Source organism: Eretmochelys imbricata, chromosome 9, assembly GCF_965152235.1.
Source record: "Eretmochelys imbricata isolate rEreImb1 chromosome 9, rEreImb1.hap1, whole genome shotgun sequence".
NCBI classification, from domain to species: domain Eukaryota; kingdom Metazoa; phylum Chordata; order Testudines; family Cheloniidae; genus Eretmochelys; species Eretmochelys imbricata.
Window position 1 is genome coordinate 49,655,965 of NC_135580.1, and position 17,380 is coordinate 49,673,344.

Here is a 17,380-nt window from a genome sequence, read left to right on the forward strand (position 1 = left end):
TCCCTGGCCCCAGCCGTGTCCCTAGGCGGAGAGGGCTTGGGGGGAGGGATTTCTTCCCCCCCGACCCCGCACTCACCGGCAGTAGCGGGAAGCGGAGCAGCCCGGCCCCAGCCCTCTCTACTCCGCCAGCCCCGGCGCTCCGCTTCCCGCCGCCGGTGAGAGCCGGGGGAACTCCTTTCCCCAACCGAAGCGACATGGCTGCGACCGGGGCAAGGGAAGCGGAGCGGGCTGGGGCCGCGTCGCTCCGCTTCCCGCCGCCGGTGAGTGCAGGGGGCGATTCTTTCCCCCACTCACCGGCGGCGGGAAGCGGAGCACCGCGGCTGGGAGCCGGCGGGGTGGAGCAGCCTTGGGCAGGTTGCTGCGCTTCCGGGGAGTGCGGGGCCGCTGGGGGAAGAGGTGAAATGGGGGCGGAGCAGGGGGGAAGGGTAAGAGGTGGGGCGGAGGGAGTTGTCCGCCCCCCAGGGATGGCCCTGCCCCTTGCCGTGGGGGCAGCCCGTGGGGCGGCGCGGCTGGTGGTGCCGCGTATGCAGCACGCAGCTGCCTAAGGCACCGCGACATCTGGGGCAGTTTGGTGCCCCAAATATCATAGGCATACGCAGCTGCGTAGGGCACCAAGGACGGCCCTGCTAAGATGTAACACCATTCCGGAGATGGGGGCAGGAGTGCCGGAGCTGTCAAATACATGACACTGAGCAGCTCTAGGTGACTGTTTGAGACCATGGTGTTCTTTGAAACGCAGGGGTGATAGTAGCTAAGATTTCAAGTGCCTGCAGCCTTGTGTGGGGTGGGCTGGAGAAAATGATGCCTACTCACAAAGACAAAACATCCCAAGAAACATGAATGTCCTAGCTATGAAAAGAAGAGAATATACTGCTCAGTGTGCGTGTAGAGTGGCAAACCTGTATTACTACTAGTGATGCGACTTTAAATAAATATGAAACTCAAACATTAAGGTTCCCACAGCAATGGTAACTGTGCCACATTCCACAGTCTGTATTTATATTTAAATACCATTGTGTGTAATGGCTGTGGGAAGTTTAACGGTGCATGTGCAGCCAGTACTCTATTTTATTTTTGCTATGTACAATGTTAACAACTTATAATGGGCTCTAAATGAGCTGTAACAACTTACCTGGCAGGGGAGATACTATGATCATGAAGGTGGCTTTCCCAGGGTGAGGCTCATCCATTGCACTGCAGGTGTGCTGACCCCTGCGATTTCCCCAAATGCAGGAAACTCAAGTGCATAATTTGTGGTAGCGGGGGACTGCGTTCGCGCTCTCCCCTGTTTTTAAAAAAAACAAACAAACTCTGGAGTCATTGTGGACAGTGTGAGGAAAGTCAGCTTTAAAAAGAGTGTGAACTAAGAAAGGGCTAATACTGGAAGTATGACACCCTTTATTATATAAGAGTGTTATGACCTCATCTGAAATATTACAATAAGTTCTGGCCAGCTCTTAGCAAGAATGTAGCAGAATAGAGAAGGTCAGTTCAAATGATTAGAGGCTGTACAGGCCACCACTCTGTAATGCACCCAATACAGGTTGCCAGTGGGGGACCTTGATCACCAAAAGTCGCAAGCACTTATGAGATTAAGCTGAAGGATCACCTCTTTTAGTTTAGTATGTTCCATGGCTCAACCATGAGCAGGAGACATAACTGTACACATCACTGGTATGCGCTACTCAGTAGTGGAGTACCGCTAGATTAGAGGCATTACATTTTGCAAAGTAAACATATGATGCACATGGGCTCCACAGAACCTCTTGCTGCAGCTCTTGTTCATCATGCCAGTTGTGCAATAGAAAAGCCCCATTACTTGAGCACCTCTCTAAGTTACAGGGAAAAAATGACAAAAGCAACAGCTGCTCCAAAGGTAAGATTGCAACCAGATGTTCAGAAAAGGCTATTTTATGTTTACCTTTGACCCTCCCCACAGAAGTATAATGAAAAGAACTCACGCTTTGAGATTTATAGGGTTATTCCTAACTGAATAGTAGAAATTTATCTGAAAATTGTCAAATTTTAAGTAGCTTTTGAGATTGACTTTAAAAGGCTCATTTTTGAAGCGATGAGGTGGGTGAGGTAACATGTTTTATTGGACCAATGTCTGTTGGGGCAAGAGACCTGCTTAAGAGCTTACACAGAGCTCTTCTACAGGTCATTTTTGAAGTATTTAACTCTTTCACCCTTCTTAAGACCCCATTAAATCAGTCACAAAATTGAAGACTTTACTGACTCCCCTTTGGTATGCTGCTCGTTTAATGCTCAAGTGTGGAACCACCATGATGAGAGCTTTGTAAATAACAATAGATACACTAGAAGGACTCTTGAAACTAACCCAAGCAACAGGCAATGTTCAAGGATCAAAAAGTAAAATGTTTAAGCTGACCGGTATCTGAAACTAGGTATGAATCTTTGCCATTGAAATTGATGGAGCAAAGAGAGCTGGTGGAGAAGACAGATGTGTGAATGGTGGGGGGAGGGTGTGCATGTGGGGGAAGTGAGGGTGGGGTGTGCTACACCCAATAATCACAATGGGGTGGAGAAGCAGAAAAGTTTATTTGCAGCTGCAAAAAGGTACAGGGAGAATAGAATCTCAAATCCTGCACACAGAGCAGGAAGTTACACAGGCTTTTATACATCCTTTTTCCCAGCATACTTATCCAATAGCAAGCTGCCCTAAGTATCCATATAGCCAGCCAATCCAGTTCCCAGCTAGTGCCCTTGTGCTCTATATCATTTCTTAAACCATACATAAAGCTGCTTTATTCAGCATTGTTCTTCCATATCTGCCCTGTTTGGCCTTGCTTAGTTTCAGGCAGTCCGACTCTGCAACATATTGTTGCAGATCCTCAGCATAACTGCTGTGAGTGCCTCCAGGCGGGGGGGGGGCCAGGGACGCTTGGGCCTAGTACGCAGAGCTGCTGCGAGTGCCTCCAGGCGGGAGGGGGGGCCAAGGACACCTGGGCCTAGTGCAAGGGGGCTTCATTGACACTTGTGGTCTTCCATCCCCTCGAGTTACCTAGTGGCCATGCCCCAGTGTCCCCAACACCACCTTCAGCTGCTGGACACTGGATTCTTAGGCTCGCACCTCCCTGATCATTCAGTTATTATCCACACCAAGCATCCATCCACATAGATCCTCTATCTCTATTTTAATCACAATTGTTAACAAAGCAAGATGAATACAACAAAAGGGCGGGGAGTCTCTGGGTGCTGTTTCTGTTACAGAATATTGCTTTGAGTCTCTCTCTCTCTCTCTCTCTCTCTCTCTCTGTGAGTCCTAGTTGTTACAAAGAATTGCTTTGAGAACAGATTGTCTTAGAATGTACTAACACAATTAGCAGCTTGCAAGTTTCACACACAGGGAGCGAAACTGTAGGGAAAACCAAGAGACCTCTTAATTAGTAATACCCTGGAATTTAAACTATGGGGAATCAAACTCACTTTGTGATTTTAATACAGAATTTATTTAATCTGATCCAACAGCTGTTCGGGGGGGGCGGGTTGTGCAGAGGAAGGAACGTGTTTGTGGTGGACGGAGGGTGGCAGGCTTGAGAGCGGCGGCAAGAGGGAGAGGTGATCTGACTCGGCCAGTGGCTGGACGCCGGGGTCGGTGACGTACTGGGCGCTGAGCACGGCTCGCCAGGGCCCCTGGCCTTGGCCTGAGGCGCGCGCTCCCACAGCAGAGGTGACGCAGAGGCTGGCGACGCTCTCTCCCCGCCTCTCCCTTGTCTCCCCCCATCACAGCCGACCAGGCCAATGCGGAGTGCGTTGTTGGGCGGGGCGACCTCGCGCTGGTAGAGGAGATTCAGACAGCAGGCTAGGAGCGCGCGCCTGCTGGGGGGCCGGGCTCCGTCCGTGACGTCACACAGTCGCGTGGATTAGACGCAATTCCGCCTCCGTTGGCTGAGGCCTATGTACAAATGGCTGGTGGAAGCGCTGCGCTCCCTGGGCTTCCCCAGCGCCCCCCGCCGGGACACGCCACCCCCCACCCCGCGGAAGAGACGGTACCACAGGTCAGTGAGTCCCGCTGCTTGGCGGGCGGTTCTGCAGCCTCCCCTGCCCCGTCCCCCCAGCGGCCGGGGCCCCGCGCGCCCGGCGCCGTGTACTGGACTCTGGCGGGGGCTTGGTCCGGCTGGGGCCTGTTCCGTGCTCGAGCCCTAGCCTGAGCCGTCGGCATGGGAACGGACGCGGAGGCTGCTGTTGTACCGAGAGTCGGACGCCAGCCTCTTCTGCTGCAGTACCCTGGAGCTGCCGCCTGCGCCCGGCCGGGTCTGCTCCCCATCGCCACGGGACAGTGCTGGAGCGGGTGTGTTGCGCCTTGGCGCGCCGCGCTGCAGCCTCGCACCCCCGCGTCTGGAGCCTATGCGCCTTCGGCCTCAAACCCAGACCCTGCATAATCGAAATAGCAAAGGCACTTGCTTCTGCCGGGCTCGGGATGCACTTACTCCAGCTTTTCTAGGGCTGTAACATAAGGGTGGCCCTGCCCAGACATCCCACAGCCGCTTCCCATCGACTTCACCAAAAGCAGCAAACCGCCCAACTTTTTGTGGTTGCATGTAATTTGCTTCCCACGAGCACTGATTCATGGAATGTATTTGAAAATGTTGTCTAACAGGCATTTGAACTACCTCATGTTGAGCTAATATAGGTGACCTAATGATGACGTAAATAAGGTCCTGAATAGTTGATTTTACAGAGTGTCATTGGTATGGGGAGAAGTGTCCGACCGTCTTTCATGAAGGCAACCATCCATGGCTTTTGAATTTTGGGGCAGTAGGTATATGCCGAGCATATTGAGTATGTCAGACTGTCTAATTGCTCTGTAGGTGAAAGCTATTATTTTGTAAATTCCTAGAGTTGGAGAATACATTGTAAAGAGTATGTTTTAAGAGATCAAAGCCACCAGAGATTTACTGGAATTTTGTTCTGACTTCTGCTCACTTCAAGCATCAGAATCTTTGATTTAGCTAGGTCAGCTAATTTTGGGTGCTATTTCCTGTAGAAAACTAGCCTAATGGACCAATAGATGACTCTGAGTAGAAGTGGTAGACCAGATATGCTCTGTAAGGTTTGATTCATGTTTTTTTCAAAAACTTTATGGCACAAGGTTATTTTGGAATGTTTAGCAATTAAATCAATTAACTGGATATTCAACTTGAAATCTAAATAGTCTTAAACTGAGTACAGTGTTCCTACATTTAAGAACTTGAACAGGAGTTCCCTGTTGCCTCTTATGGTTTTATTCTTATTTTGAAAAATGTTTTCAATCCCTTATTGCTGTGTGTGAGACCCAACAAATAAAAGTAGGAACTGACTGTATAGAGGAAACAATGATACTGACTGGACACATTGTTATACCAATAAAATAAAAACCAGCAGGATCTTATTAAAGGGGAAAAGGCAAAATGCCACATTTATTGTGAATACAGAAAGAATCATAGTAAGCAGTTATAGCTATAACATTCCATTCAATTTCATATTTACACACACACCTTCTGCAAGGTTGTTATCATAGTTAGTAGCCTTAGAGTTGTTCATGCCAAGCCACTGGCCAGGTGGCCTGGACATGAGGAGGGATCAGGGCCTTGTCAGGTCAGATGCTCATCTGATGCTCCTGGAAATTGGTTTTCAGAATCAGACCCCAAAGTTCTCACTTTCTAGAGTCCATTTTTATAGGAATTTCTTCCTATGCCAGTCTATGGGAATTGCTTCATCATGCTGTTGCTGAATCAATCAGCAGATCGCACATTCCTGACGGCTCCGTGCTGCCAGATGTTATCTTGTTCTTTGGTTCTCCTGTTCTTGAGGCTGTTGGGTGGATTCCAGTCTGCCTTCCGGGGGTCCTCTGCTTATTTCCACTTTATGCCGCCTTCGGCCACTGGATTCTTAGGCTGGCACCACCCTGATCATTCAGTTATTATCCACACCAAGCATCCATCCACATAGATCCTCTATCTCTATTTTAATCACAATTGTTAACAAAGCAAGATGAATACAACAAAAGGGCGGGGAGTCTTTGGGTGCTGTTTCTGTTGTTACAGAGTATTGCTTTGAGTCTCTCTCTGTGTGAGTAGTTGTTGCAAAGAATTGTTTTGAGAACAGACTCTGTCTTAGAATGTACTAACACAATTAGCAGCTTGCAAGTTTCACACACAGAGGGAGCGAAACAGTACCGAAAACCAAGAGACCTCTTAATTAGTAATACGCTGGAATTTAAACTAGGGGGAATCAAACTCATTTGTGATTTTAATACAGAACTTCTTTAATATGATCCAACAACATTACTGTCAAAAACACAAGTGATACAACTGTGAAAGAGTTTTCTGGGTTTTTTGTACTTCAGTTATAGTAATCTTGGATGTTAGGTGGTAAATCATCTGAAAGTTGTGACTTTGAAATTGATGGTGTCCCTTTAACTAGAAGTGTTAGACTGCTATCTTCAAAGTGTTTACTGAGAACTACATAATTTTTTTTTCCCCCCTGCGGAGAATTTTTGGTTGTCTTTTATCTTTACCTGTCAAAATCATAGTTGTTTAAACTAACAGTCTTGTTTGCTCTACTCCCACTCCTGCAGTGAACCATGAAGAAAGCCTTATGTGCATAGTGTCTAGGTTCCTGCACAGGATAACTCTGTAAAAAGTGACTGATGGGCAATATGAGAAATTGAACCATTGAAGCAAAAAACTGTGGTCCGTAGGATACTATCTAGTGCTTTATTCTGTTTTTTTTAAATATCTCCAAAGGGGTGGTGGGGGGTTTGAAATATCACTGTCACAAAGCTTTTTTTCCTGATATTCAGCCTGAACTTGATTTTTAATTTCATCCTATTAATTGCAGTTCTGTCCCCTTGTACTGCTCATTCGCCTCCCTTTGTGTTAAATTTCCCTGTGTCTGAAAGGTTTGATCATATCTGTCTACTTGGGAGTCCTTTGCAACATTAGTTCTTTAGGAGGAAAGATTAAAAATATTTTTCTCTCTATGCGTGCCCCCCTGTACCCTCAATAACTCTTACTGCTTTTCTCAGAATTTCCTTCAGTTTGTCCTTTTGGTGTTTCCCCCTTATGGGAATGCAGTATTCTGTCACTTTCAGTTTTGCTCTGGGGAAGTAACAAGATTGGTGTGTGTAATAGGAGAAGGATATCCTGCATATCCACAACCCAGTGCTGGATTTTAAACTTCTGACTTTTGAGTTCACAAGGCTGTCCAGGCTCAAGGTTACAGCACCTCCAATTTTGAACTAAGCTTCTATACTTGACCTATCACTGGGGGCTCTGAATCACGTTCCTTCTTCCAAAAGTAGTAGTAGTATGTAGGAAGCATCTGATTTCTGTTAAAAACAGTAGCTATTGGAGAAGGTTCTTAAGAAAAGTAACTCCAAGAATCTAACTTTCCTATTTACTTTGAAATAAGTGATATTAACACTGTACTTGACTTCAGAGAACCAACTGGTGTATGAACAGGAACTGGAATACTGGTTTCAACGTTCACTGTTTATACTCACTCAGGAACTTGGCTTTCATAGGCTCTGCAGGTGCCTGTTTCATAGCCTGATTAGGAAGACTGAAGTTTTCTCAGATTGTACTATGGTAATTCGTATTCAGGTCCATTGTGAGTAGGGCATTTCCCAGAATATTCAGACATTTGGTAGTGCTAGTTGTAGCTCTGATTTAGTATGCTGGTTAAGAAAAAGGATCCACATGCGTTCTTGAGTCCAGCATTTTCTAGTGTCCTCAGCAGCTTATCAAGTAAGCAACAGGACTTGTGCAGAGACGTGGCTTTTGACAAGTTCAGAATTTGAACTCTTACGCTCTACAGGCTTAACACATTTGGAAGTACTGCTTGATATGGTCAAAGGATACTGTTTTCAAAAAGTATTAAAGCCTGAAGATGTGATTGTTAGAGCCCAGCAAATTTGTGGATATCTGCTTTATATCCGTGGATTGGATATGGATACAAATTTTGTATCCACACAGGGCTCCAGTGATATTGATTGACATATCCTAGATAAACTAGCAATCTGATGGTTATCAATGGTGGTCATGGAGTCAAGATGAAAATAACCTGAGGCCTCTTCCAAAGTTTGTCCCATGATTGGTCATATTAGAAAACATGCTTTCAGTATTAGTAGTTGAGATGCCCTTTATCTCCGGCAGGATGTGCAAATCACCTTAAAGAGCTCAGCATTTTATGTCTGTCTGTTCCAGAGTGTGTTTAACAAGAAAAGAGCCTAGCCAGCTGGGGCATGAGCTTATCAGACATCAATATAGGGCTGATGGTTAGAATTGTTTGCTTATCAGCTGTCTAAAGGGCAAGCACCTAGTAGTGCTTCCAGACTTCACTAGTTTCTAGTATTCAGTGCTGCAGCAGAATAGATTGGCCATGAAGGTATTACAGGGATCAGTGGCTTTTCTGTCAGGATGTGGTGTTATCCTGACCTAGACTGAGAAGAGAATCCTCTTGCTGGAGAGGGCATTGCATATCAAAGGAAAATCAGTGTGGAGATTGTACATCAGTGAGAGGGAGCTTGAACAGACAGCTGAACACCTATACAGTGAGGCCTAGTCTATGGGAGAAAATTGCACTGGTTTAACGTAATGTAAACTTAAACCAGTGCAAAAGGCTGAGGGGGCAATCCATTATTCAAACCAATCTTATTTTGATATATCTTTAGGTTAAATTGAAATAAAGCCACTTTAATCCAAATGAAGCATCCCCATACAGAGGTCTGCACTAATCTAACCAAATCAGGTTAAAGATCACAGTTTAAATTGTAGCTTTTTCATGTAGTTAAGGCCCTGAAGTTTTTGGAGTAAGCTTCAACTTTTCCTCCTTACATGAGGGAAGAACCTCCGTCCCTGTGGGTAATGAAGAGCAGGTGCATGAACTCCCATAGAGATGGCCTAAGCAGCTTCTGTATATTTTTCCAGTTTGCTTAACCAGAAGATTCTACAAAAGTTTAGGAAGTTAGTGGATGAAGTCCTAATCCCAAATGTAGAAATGTGACAAATTCCAAAGTTTTATTAAATTGCCAGTAAGAAGGCAGTTTGCTTGCTGTTTTATAAATGCTTCTCAATACCTTGACTATTAATCTCACTGTATGGTTACTGAGAGGCAAAAAATAAAGCCCTTCATGACAAATTTAGAATGTCATTGCTCTATTAGCATCCAAAAACAGAATAATTGCTAAAGCATGTCGTAGAGCAGGGAATTCACTTCTGGTGCCAGAGGCTGAAAACAGAAATATTCTCATCAAAATACCGTTTGGCTTAGGGGACCAATTGCACTGAAACTTAACCTTGCTCCCCCCACTAAAACGTATTAAGAGTTACAAAGGTTTCATATGTGGAGCAAGCATGGCCTCACAGGTTATGCGCTCTGGGAATATAATCCAGAACTCTACTGTGGAAGATCCAACTCTAGGCTACTTAGCCCCTCTGTCAAAGTCATTGAGTTCAAGGCTAGAAGGGACCATCAGATCATCTAGTTTGACCTCCTGTATATCAGACCACCAGCACCTATTCACCAAACGCAACAACCAGAATTAGACCAAAGTATTACAGTTCTCGGGAGACTAAACTGTTGTGTTCCAGGAAGAGAATAGGATGGACTGATGCACACCAACACCTGAGGCACTTGGAATGGCAGGGAAATGATTGAGAGAGAGAAACTGATAATCCTGGCAAATGACCTGCATCCATACACTGCAGAGGAAGACTAAAAATCCCCAAGGTCACTGCCAATCTAGCCTGGGGGAAAATTCCTTCCCAACACCAGATATGGAGATCAGTTGGACCCTAAGCATGGGAGCACGAAAGAGCCATCCAAGCATCTCCGATAACATGGTCAGTGCCCCGTCCAATGTCTCATGTTTAGTTGTGGCTATCCCTGATCCTTCCTTCAGAGGAAGGAGGCCAAACACTCTGTGTGTTGGGGGGGGGAGGAGGAGGTGGTGTCAGGGGGGAATCCTTCTGGACACCCACGGTGGCTGGCTGAAGCCCTGAATCATGAGCCTTTAGGAACATGTAACCAGAAGTGAGCACCAGGGCTGCTGAGCTCTGCCCCCTACTATTAGAAGCAACTCTGTTATACAGTCACGCTCCTAAATTTGTCCAGTTCTCTTAAAACTAAGTAAGTTGATTTGCCCCTACAACTTGTACAGGGAGGCTGTTCCAGAGCCTCACTCTTCTGTTGGTTAGAAACATTCTAATTTCCAGGCTGAATTAGTTCATGGCCAGTTTCTGCTGATTTTTCTTCTTGTGCCAAAGTCTTTGCCCTCTTGGATGTTTACCCCTCTGTATTTTTTGAGAGCAATCCGATCCATTCAGCCTTCTTGTTAGGTTAAACAAGCCAGGATTTTCAAGTCTCCTCTCATAAGGTGAGCCCTTTGCAGAAGCTCTTCTCTGCATCTTCTTCAGTTTGAATTCATTGTTCCTGAATGTGGGTGACTGGAACTGTACACTGTATTCCAAATGAGATCTTATCCACTGCCTCATACAATTGCATTAATACTTCCCTCTCTCTACTGGAAATGCCTTACCTGATACATCCTAGGATTGCATTTGCCTTTTTCACAGCCACATGATACTTGGTGGCTCATAGTCATCCTGTAATCAACCCACACACCTAGGTCTTTCTCTTCTGTTTCCAACTGATGAGCCCCCAGCTTGTAGTAGAAATTTTTTATTAGATCCTAAATGCATGATCTTGCACTGTGGACTATTGAATTTCATCCCATTTCTGTCACTTTAGCCTTCAAGGTCATCCAGATCTTCCTATACAGTATTCCAATCCTCCTCTGTTTTGACGATGCCTCCTGACTTTGTTTCATCAGCAAACTTAATTTGCCCACTACTGCCCAAAAAAGATCGGGTTAGTCTGGAATCATCAACCTTTGGTAAACCCATGTTGTATTCCAACTCCTTTACTGTTTACTGCCATGAATTGAATTATTTTTTCTTTCAGTTAGTCTCACCTCAGTAGAATGCAAGGAACAAACAGGTCTAATTGCTTGGGTAATTTCCTCCCCTTTCTTAAACATAGGTAGGACGTTAGTACCATATAACTGAATAGCTATCCCCGAATAGATTTAAGGGGTAAAAAAAAAAAATCTTTGCTACTGGACTAGCAATCTCATGTGCCAGTTCTTTCAGAGTTCTAGGATGGAAATTGTCTGTCTGGTTCTCCTCCCCTCTCCTCTCCCCCCCCGTTTGAGTGCATTAAGCTCTTTAAGTTTTTCTTCCACCTCAGATGTGGTCATTTCCATTTCTGTGCATTCACTTCCATCAGCTGTCCTGCCTTGAGCCCATGTTCCAGATTATCCTTATGGAAAACAGAGGCAAAATATTCATTTAATTTTTGGGCCATAGCTAGATCCTATTTAATCTCCTTGCCATCTACACTGTATAACAGTCCAACTTAATCCATCCTCCTTCTCTTTATTTATGCAATTAAAAAAATCTTATTTTAATTTCCTTGCCAAGAGCTAATTCACCTTGACTTTTAGCAGTTCTCACTTTATTCCTACCTTTTCTAATCTCCAGATTGTAGCTTCCTTTGCAACCCTTTTTTTTCCATTCCAAGTAGGCTCTCTTCTGAGAATGGAGTCCCCAGTCACACACAGCTGTCTCTTCCTGGTGTTAGTATGAATCTGTCCTATGTTTTCTCCCAGTCCAGTGTACATCATCCTCATTTGCCCTTAAGAGGGACCAGCGCACCTCTCCATCATTTTGTTCTCTCCTGCAGGGACTAGCTTCCCTTTTCTTCTTTGCCACTCTGTCGTTCCCCCAGTGCAAAAAAGGTGTTACCCAAGTCAATTTCGCTACCACTAGCTGGTTTCTTCCTCTGCCTTGTCCTAGTGGTCATGGTCTTCCATGGATCACCATCCTCTTCTGGCAGCTTGCCCTCCAGGTCTCTTTGTTCAGCAGGTATCTGCAGCTCTTGAGTTGTTTTGTGCCACTTCCTCTCTCTCCTCTCCTGTATTATGCCTTGAAATCTGTCTGAATTCTATCGTCATCTCAGCTGCATTTCTAATCCTTGGATCTTCTCTCCAATGAGCTGTATCAGGTGATGTTTCATACATAAGTAGCTTCTATCAGATAACTACTCAAGGATGATGTACATCAGCTTCTACATCTGGCCACCTTTTTAGTCTCGTCGTCTCCTCCTTGGGTCACTTCTAATGCTGCCTCAGTAGCCATTGTTGTCTTCTAGTCCTAGACTGTGTTTCTAGAACAGTGGTTCCCAAACTGGGGTTCGCAAAAGGTTACAGGGGCTTCTCAGGAAAAAATTCCCTAATGGCAGAAAGAGCTGTACCTAGGGATAGCATGGGGCCAGCAGCCCGGAGCCCCTGGACTTCATGAGCTAAGCAGATCAAAGCAAGCATATCTATCACACTGAGGAGATTTAAACTTCAAGACTCCTTGTAAGAAATGGAAAGGGAGGTGAATATATTTTGCTGTTATTAAAATTAAATAGGCAGCTAGTATTTTTAAAAATTATGAAGAACAAGTTTAAGCTTTGTTGTAATGTGCGTTGTTTGCCTGGACTGCTCAAGACCTGAATACTTGTGTAGGAGGAACTCTTTGAGTTGGCTTCTTAAATACCTTCATGCTGTTTCACGTCTGATAGTCCTTGATGAAACATAGGAGCCTTGTCTTCTAAAAGGCTAATTCAAAGTGATACAAGCTATGAAAGTGAGATTTTGGAAGAGTGTTGCTGTTTTCATAATGTAATCAAAATACTGTAATGATTAATAAATAGTGTGTAATAAGCATGTAATAAAAACAAATTTTATATTTCCAAGATCACTGCTTTTATAACTTATACTCAGGTAAAGGAGAAAATCCCTGGAAATATTCATTTTTTAGGAGGGGGTTCACAAGACTTGACATTTTAGTGAAAGGGGTTCACAGGTTGTTAAAGTTTGGGAGCCACTGTTTTTCTTATCCTCCCACAAACGCCACTGTAAGCTGCTAGCTGTCTGTGTGACAAATATTTGTTGTGGGCTATATTTGTAAGATAGTTCTAGTTGTGCATATGTAATGCTGAAACAAGGACTGCTCATGCATATGTAATGTCAAAGGACTTGGTTGTGTCCTTGTCTAGTGGGGCAGTCCACAGAAAAGTGTTTTTTGTTTTTTTTTTGTTTTTTTTCTTCTGCTGCCAGCTAATGTAGTTAGTCCTCTGGCTTAAGTGGCAGAAATCTGTGCTGATGGGTTTAAACTCCGAGGTTTGAAAGAGGAAGTAAGGAAGGGATTAGCTGCACATAATTTGTTTTTCTATGTTGCTTTTTTAAAAAGTCTCTCTTTTGGTAAACTGTGACAAGAAATCTGTTTAGGTTGCAAAGTCAAGCATTCATAAATCAGGAAATGTCAGATTGCTGGAGTGGAGGGTGCTTTACCAAAAGTCTTTTTCTTTTCCCTCTGGAGAGAAACCCTGCATGGAGCCCCTTAGTTCTATAGTTCTATAGCTGGTTTTTGTTCTTGATCAGTGCTTCACTTCCTGTTACATGTGCACATCAGGAGCAGACTGTAGTATTCATAGCATAGGCAGTGCAGTTACAATGGAAGAAGGGTGAAAAACTATGGATTAGGGTTGGGCAAGGGTGATTAAATGAGGGAGGGAGAAACACTTCACCATTATTGTACTGTACATCTGGAGTGCAGTATTAATCTCTTTACAATTAACAAATGAAAATTTGACTTTTTTTACAGCCTTAAGTTGTATGTCCCAACCAACTGCCCTCCACACTGGTTTGGAAAAAAGGGTATGAAAAGGACAGGGCCTGATCTTACGTACGTATATGTAAGGGTTGTTCCATGAATATAAAGCCTGGCTCTTTTGTGTAGTTATTAAAGAAAGTAAAATACATGTTACAGTGATGAACATTGATGGGCTCTATCCTGTCAAAGCAGGAGGGACACTAACATTGGCTTACTGGGAGTGCTGGCTCCTACATCTGGTTCGTCTAAGTTTAAAATCCTGATACAGTTTTTTAGCTTGCGTTTCAAAGGCTACCTGACATGTAGCCCTTACTCTTCCCTCCACCAAGCCAAGTGATTAAAGGTTAAATTGTGACAGTGAAAGATAGGTGATATCTAGGTGTCTTTTTTGGGGGGTATGGAGGGGGAAGTAAACTCAGGGTTCCTGCTGGTCTTTGCTCACTGGCTACTGTTACTCCTCTGATGGTTAGAGGAGTGAAGTTCTGAAACAGCCTTCCAAGGGGAGGCAGTGGGGACACAAAACCTAACTGGTTTCAAAACTGGAGGGAATGGTATGATTGCCATATATGGGGTCAGGAAGGACTTTTTGCCCAGCTCAGATTGATAATCAGACCCTGAGATATAGGAGACCCACCAGCCAGACACCTGGAAAAGAATTCTCTGTAGTAACTCAGAGACCTACCCATCTAATATCCTATCTCTGGCTGTTGAAGTTATTTGCCAAGAGCAGGCAGAGATGGCTGGGCCATCTGTCACTTTAGGCAGAGACCCCGGGTTTCTTTAACCTTCCTCTGCAGCATGGGGCACGAGTCACTTGCTGGCTTGAACTAGAGCAGGGGTTCTCAAAATTCATTGCACCGTGACCCCCTTCTGACAACACAAATTACTATATGACCCCAGGAGGGAGGACTGAAGCCTGAGCCTACCTGAGTGCCCACTGCCCCAGGCAGGAGGGCCCAAGCCCCACTGCCCTGGATTTGGAAAGCCAAAGCCAAAACCCAAGGGCTTCTGTAACGTGAGCCCCACCACCCAGGGCTGAAACCCTTGGGCTTCAACCTTGGGTGGTGTGGGGCTCGAGCTTTGGCTTCAGTTCTGGCCTCGGGCTTCACTTTGGGGTCCCAACCCACAGTTTGAGAACCGCTGAACTTGAGTAAATGGTGGATTCTCTAACTTAAACTCTTTAAATCAAGATTTGAGGACTTCAGTAATAGACCCATAATCTCTGGCTGAGTTACTAGAGTGGGTGGGTGAGGTTCTGCAGCCTATGATGTGCAGGAAGTCAGACTAGACTCATGATGGTCTGTTCTGGCCTTAAAGTCGGAGTCTATGCTTGAGAATTTCTGACTTTCTTCAGGCCTGGTCTATGCTACAAAGTTAGGTTGACTTAACTACATTCGTTGAGGCTGTGAAAAATGTGATTAAGCCCAGGTACTTGGAAGGAAATCTGTTACTGTGTTTTTAAGGGCATAGGGCTTGGGAGCCTTGCAGAGAGGACAAGTCAAGGCTCCCGTCTCACCCAGCCAGTTGGGGATGAGCTGGGAGAAGAGGACCAGGAATAAATGCCTCTTCCTTCATAGCAGGGCAGACATCAGCAGGAGAAGACTGGTCCACAGAACCCACTGAGCCTGAGGACTAATTGGGGAGGTGGAAGGGTTCAGCTGAAGGAGAAGCTGGCTAAGGCCCTACAGCTGACTAACTTCCACCCCAGCTCAAAGGAGGAGAGCTGGGGCTCCTGGCTTAATGAGAAGAAATAGTAACTGCCTGAACTACTCTGCTCCAGGAGGAGGGCTGGGGCTCCTTTTTAAGGAAACAGAGGTGAAAGGTAACCCAGAAGGCAGGTTTCAGAGAGAACCTGAATGCCAGAACCGCCTTCTGTTTGGGGCTTTTTGTCAGGATTTGTTAGCCTAAAAAGATAACAAGGATAAAAAGGATTGAACTCTGTGAACCACTTGGAGGCTGAGCCACTTGAACCCTGGGAGAGCCAGAAAACACTGGGGAGGTGCCACACTCGGACAGCAGGGCGTGCTACAGAGCCGTCATACCCGGTCACAGGTCCTTAGAAATAACTAGGAAAAATAGGTTTCAGAGTAACAGCCATGTTAGTCTGTATTCACAAAAAGAAAAGGAGTACTTGTGTCACCTTAGAGACTAACCATCGGCTGTAGCTCACGAAAGCTTATGCTCAAATAAATTGGTTAGTCTCTAAGGTGACACAAGTACTCCTTTTCTTTTTAGGAAAAATAGGTAGTGGAGGTGCGTTAGTGTCCCTAGTGGGAGCTTGGGAGACGTGAAGAGGGGACAGCAGTGTATTAAGTGTTTTTTTTTTTTTTTTTTTTTCCCCCAGTTGATTCCTTTGCCTACTTCTGATTTGATCCCCTTACTTGACAGGTTAATTTCAGAAGTTTAGGTCAAGTATGATGGCAGCATTTATGATAAAGGATAAAAAATTATAAGGACAAACAACCTGACCAAGTTCAAAGTATGGCTTCAGCTTATCTTCCCCTTTTCTTGTGGCTTGGGAACTCTAACATACATACTTCAAGTGTGGGAGGTGTCTGATTTTCAGAAAGCGTTGAGTGCCCACCCTCTGAGAATCAGACTCCTTCAGAGTGTCTCAAGTAGGGTGTCAAAAAATTGCAGCACCCAGGATTACTAATCACTCTTGAAAATCTTGGCCGTTGTATTCTGAAGTTTTCACTTTAAAATGCTGAGGCTAATTCTAAGACTTTATGCAAACAGTGATTTAAAACTTCAGTTGAAAGCTAAAGAAACCAGTTCACACAGGAATGTAAAGACACCATCAAATCCTTCCCCAAGCAACTCCAAGAAAAACTCTACATCATTCCCTGCAAACCCACTCCCCAGAACCTTCTACATTCCTCCTTAGGGAACCCTGGCAGATCCATCATATTTGGCCACGGCACTCCTACTGAAGGAATATCAGGATTTACAGAAACCACTCACTATCTCAGATCGTTTACCTCAGCTTCCTCCAAAATAGTACCATCTCCTTCCAGAAACTCTGCAAAATTAGCAGCCTCCCACAGATTACTATTGGTCACCTCCCTGTACACCACCATCCTTCCCATGATGGCATTGCTATCTGTCTCTTATACCTACAGGATAATGTACAACACTTGGAAATCTACCCTAAACTCCTCACTAGACTCATCCATTTCATTCTCTCACAACAACTTTGCATTTAACAATGAATACTTAGTACCCATGGCTTTTCCTAAGGTTTGGACTAAGATGGCTCCCCCAATATCCCAACCTCTTCATGGGCCACCTCAAAGAACTTCTGGAAAAATGCACCATGAAACCAATGATATACGCTGAGATACATCAATGATATTTTCATTCTCTGAACAGGTGATCTAAACTCACTCATAGATTTCGTCTATAACTTCAACCACCACCCATCCATCAAACTCTCCAGAACAGTCCCACACCAGCATCAACTTCCTGGACACTATGGTGAGCTTCAACAATGGAACTCTACAAAGACTAGTTACAAGAAACCCATGGATCGCTACCATTACCTTCACAGATCCAGCAACCCCCCCAGCACACCAACAAATCTGTTATCTACAGCCAGGCACTACAGAATTCTTCTCTGAAGAGAAGTGTATATCCCAGATGTCTTTAAA

The 17,380-nt window shown here is 44.9% G+C and overlaps 1 protein-coding gene and 1 non-coding gene across 2 annotated transcripts in view; both read left to right on the plus strand.

The window, feature by feature from the left end:
- Positions 1-1,124: 1,124 nt before the first annotated feature.
- On the plus strand, positions 1,125-1,288 carry LOC144270722 (U1 spliceosomal RNA). Its single transcript, XR_013347228.1, has one exon. It is a non-coding gene; the product is annotated as a U1 spliceosomal RNA (small nuclear RNA).
- Positions 1,289-3,914: 2,626 nt separating this feature from the next.
- The window catches only part of SENP2 (SUMO specific peptidase 2), a 50,313-nt gene continuing 36,847 nt past the window's right edge, over positions 3,915-17,380 (plus strand). The window contains exon 1 of the mRNA XM_077827258.1: positions 3,915-4,022. Coding sequence (XP_077683384.1) covers positions 3,922-4,022 — 101 coding nt within the window. The 5' untranslated portion in view covers positions 3,915-3,921. The remainder of the gene's footprint in view (positions 4,023-17,380) is intronic.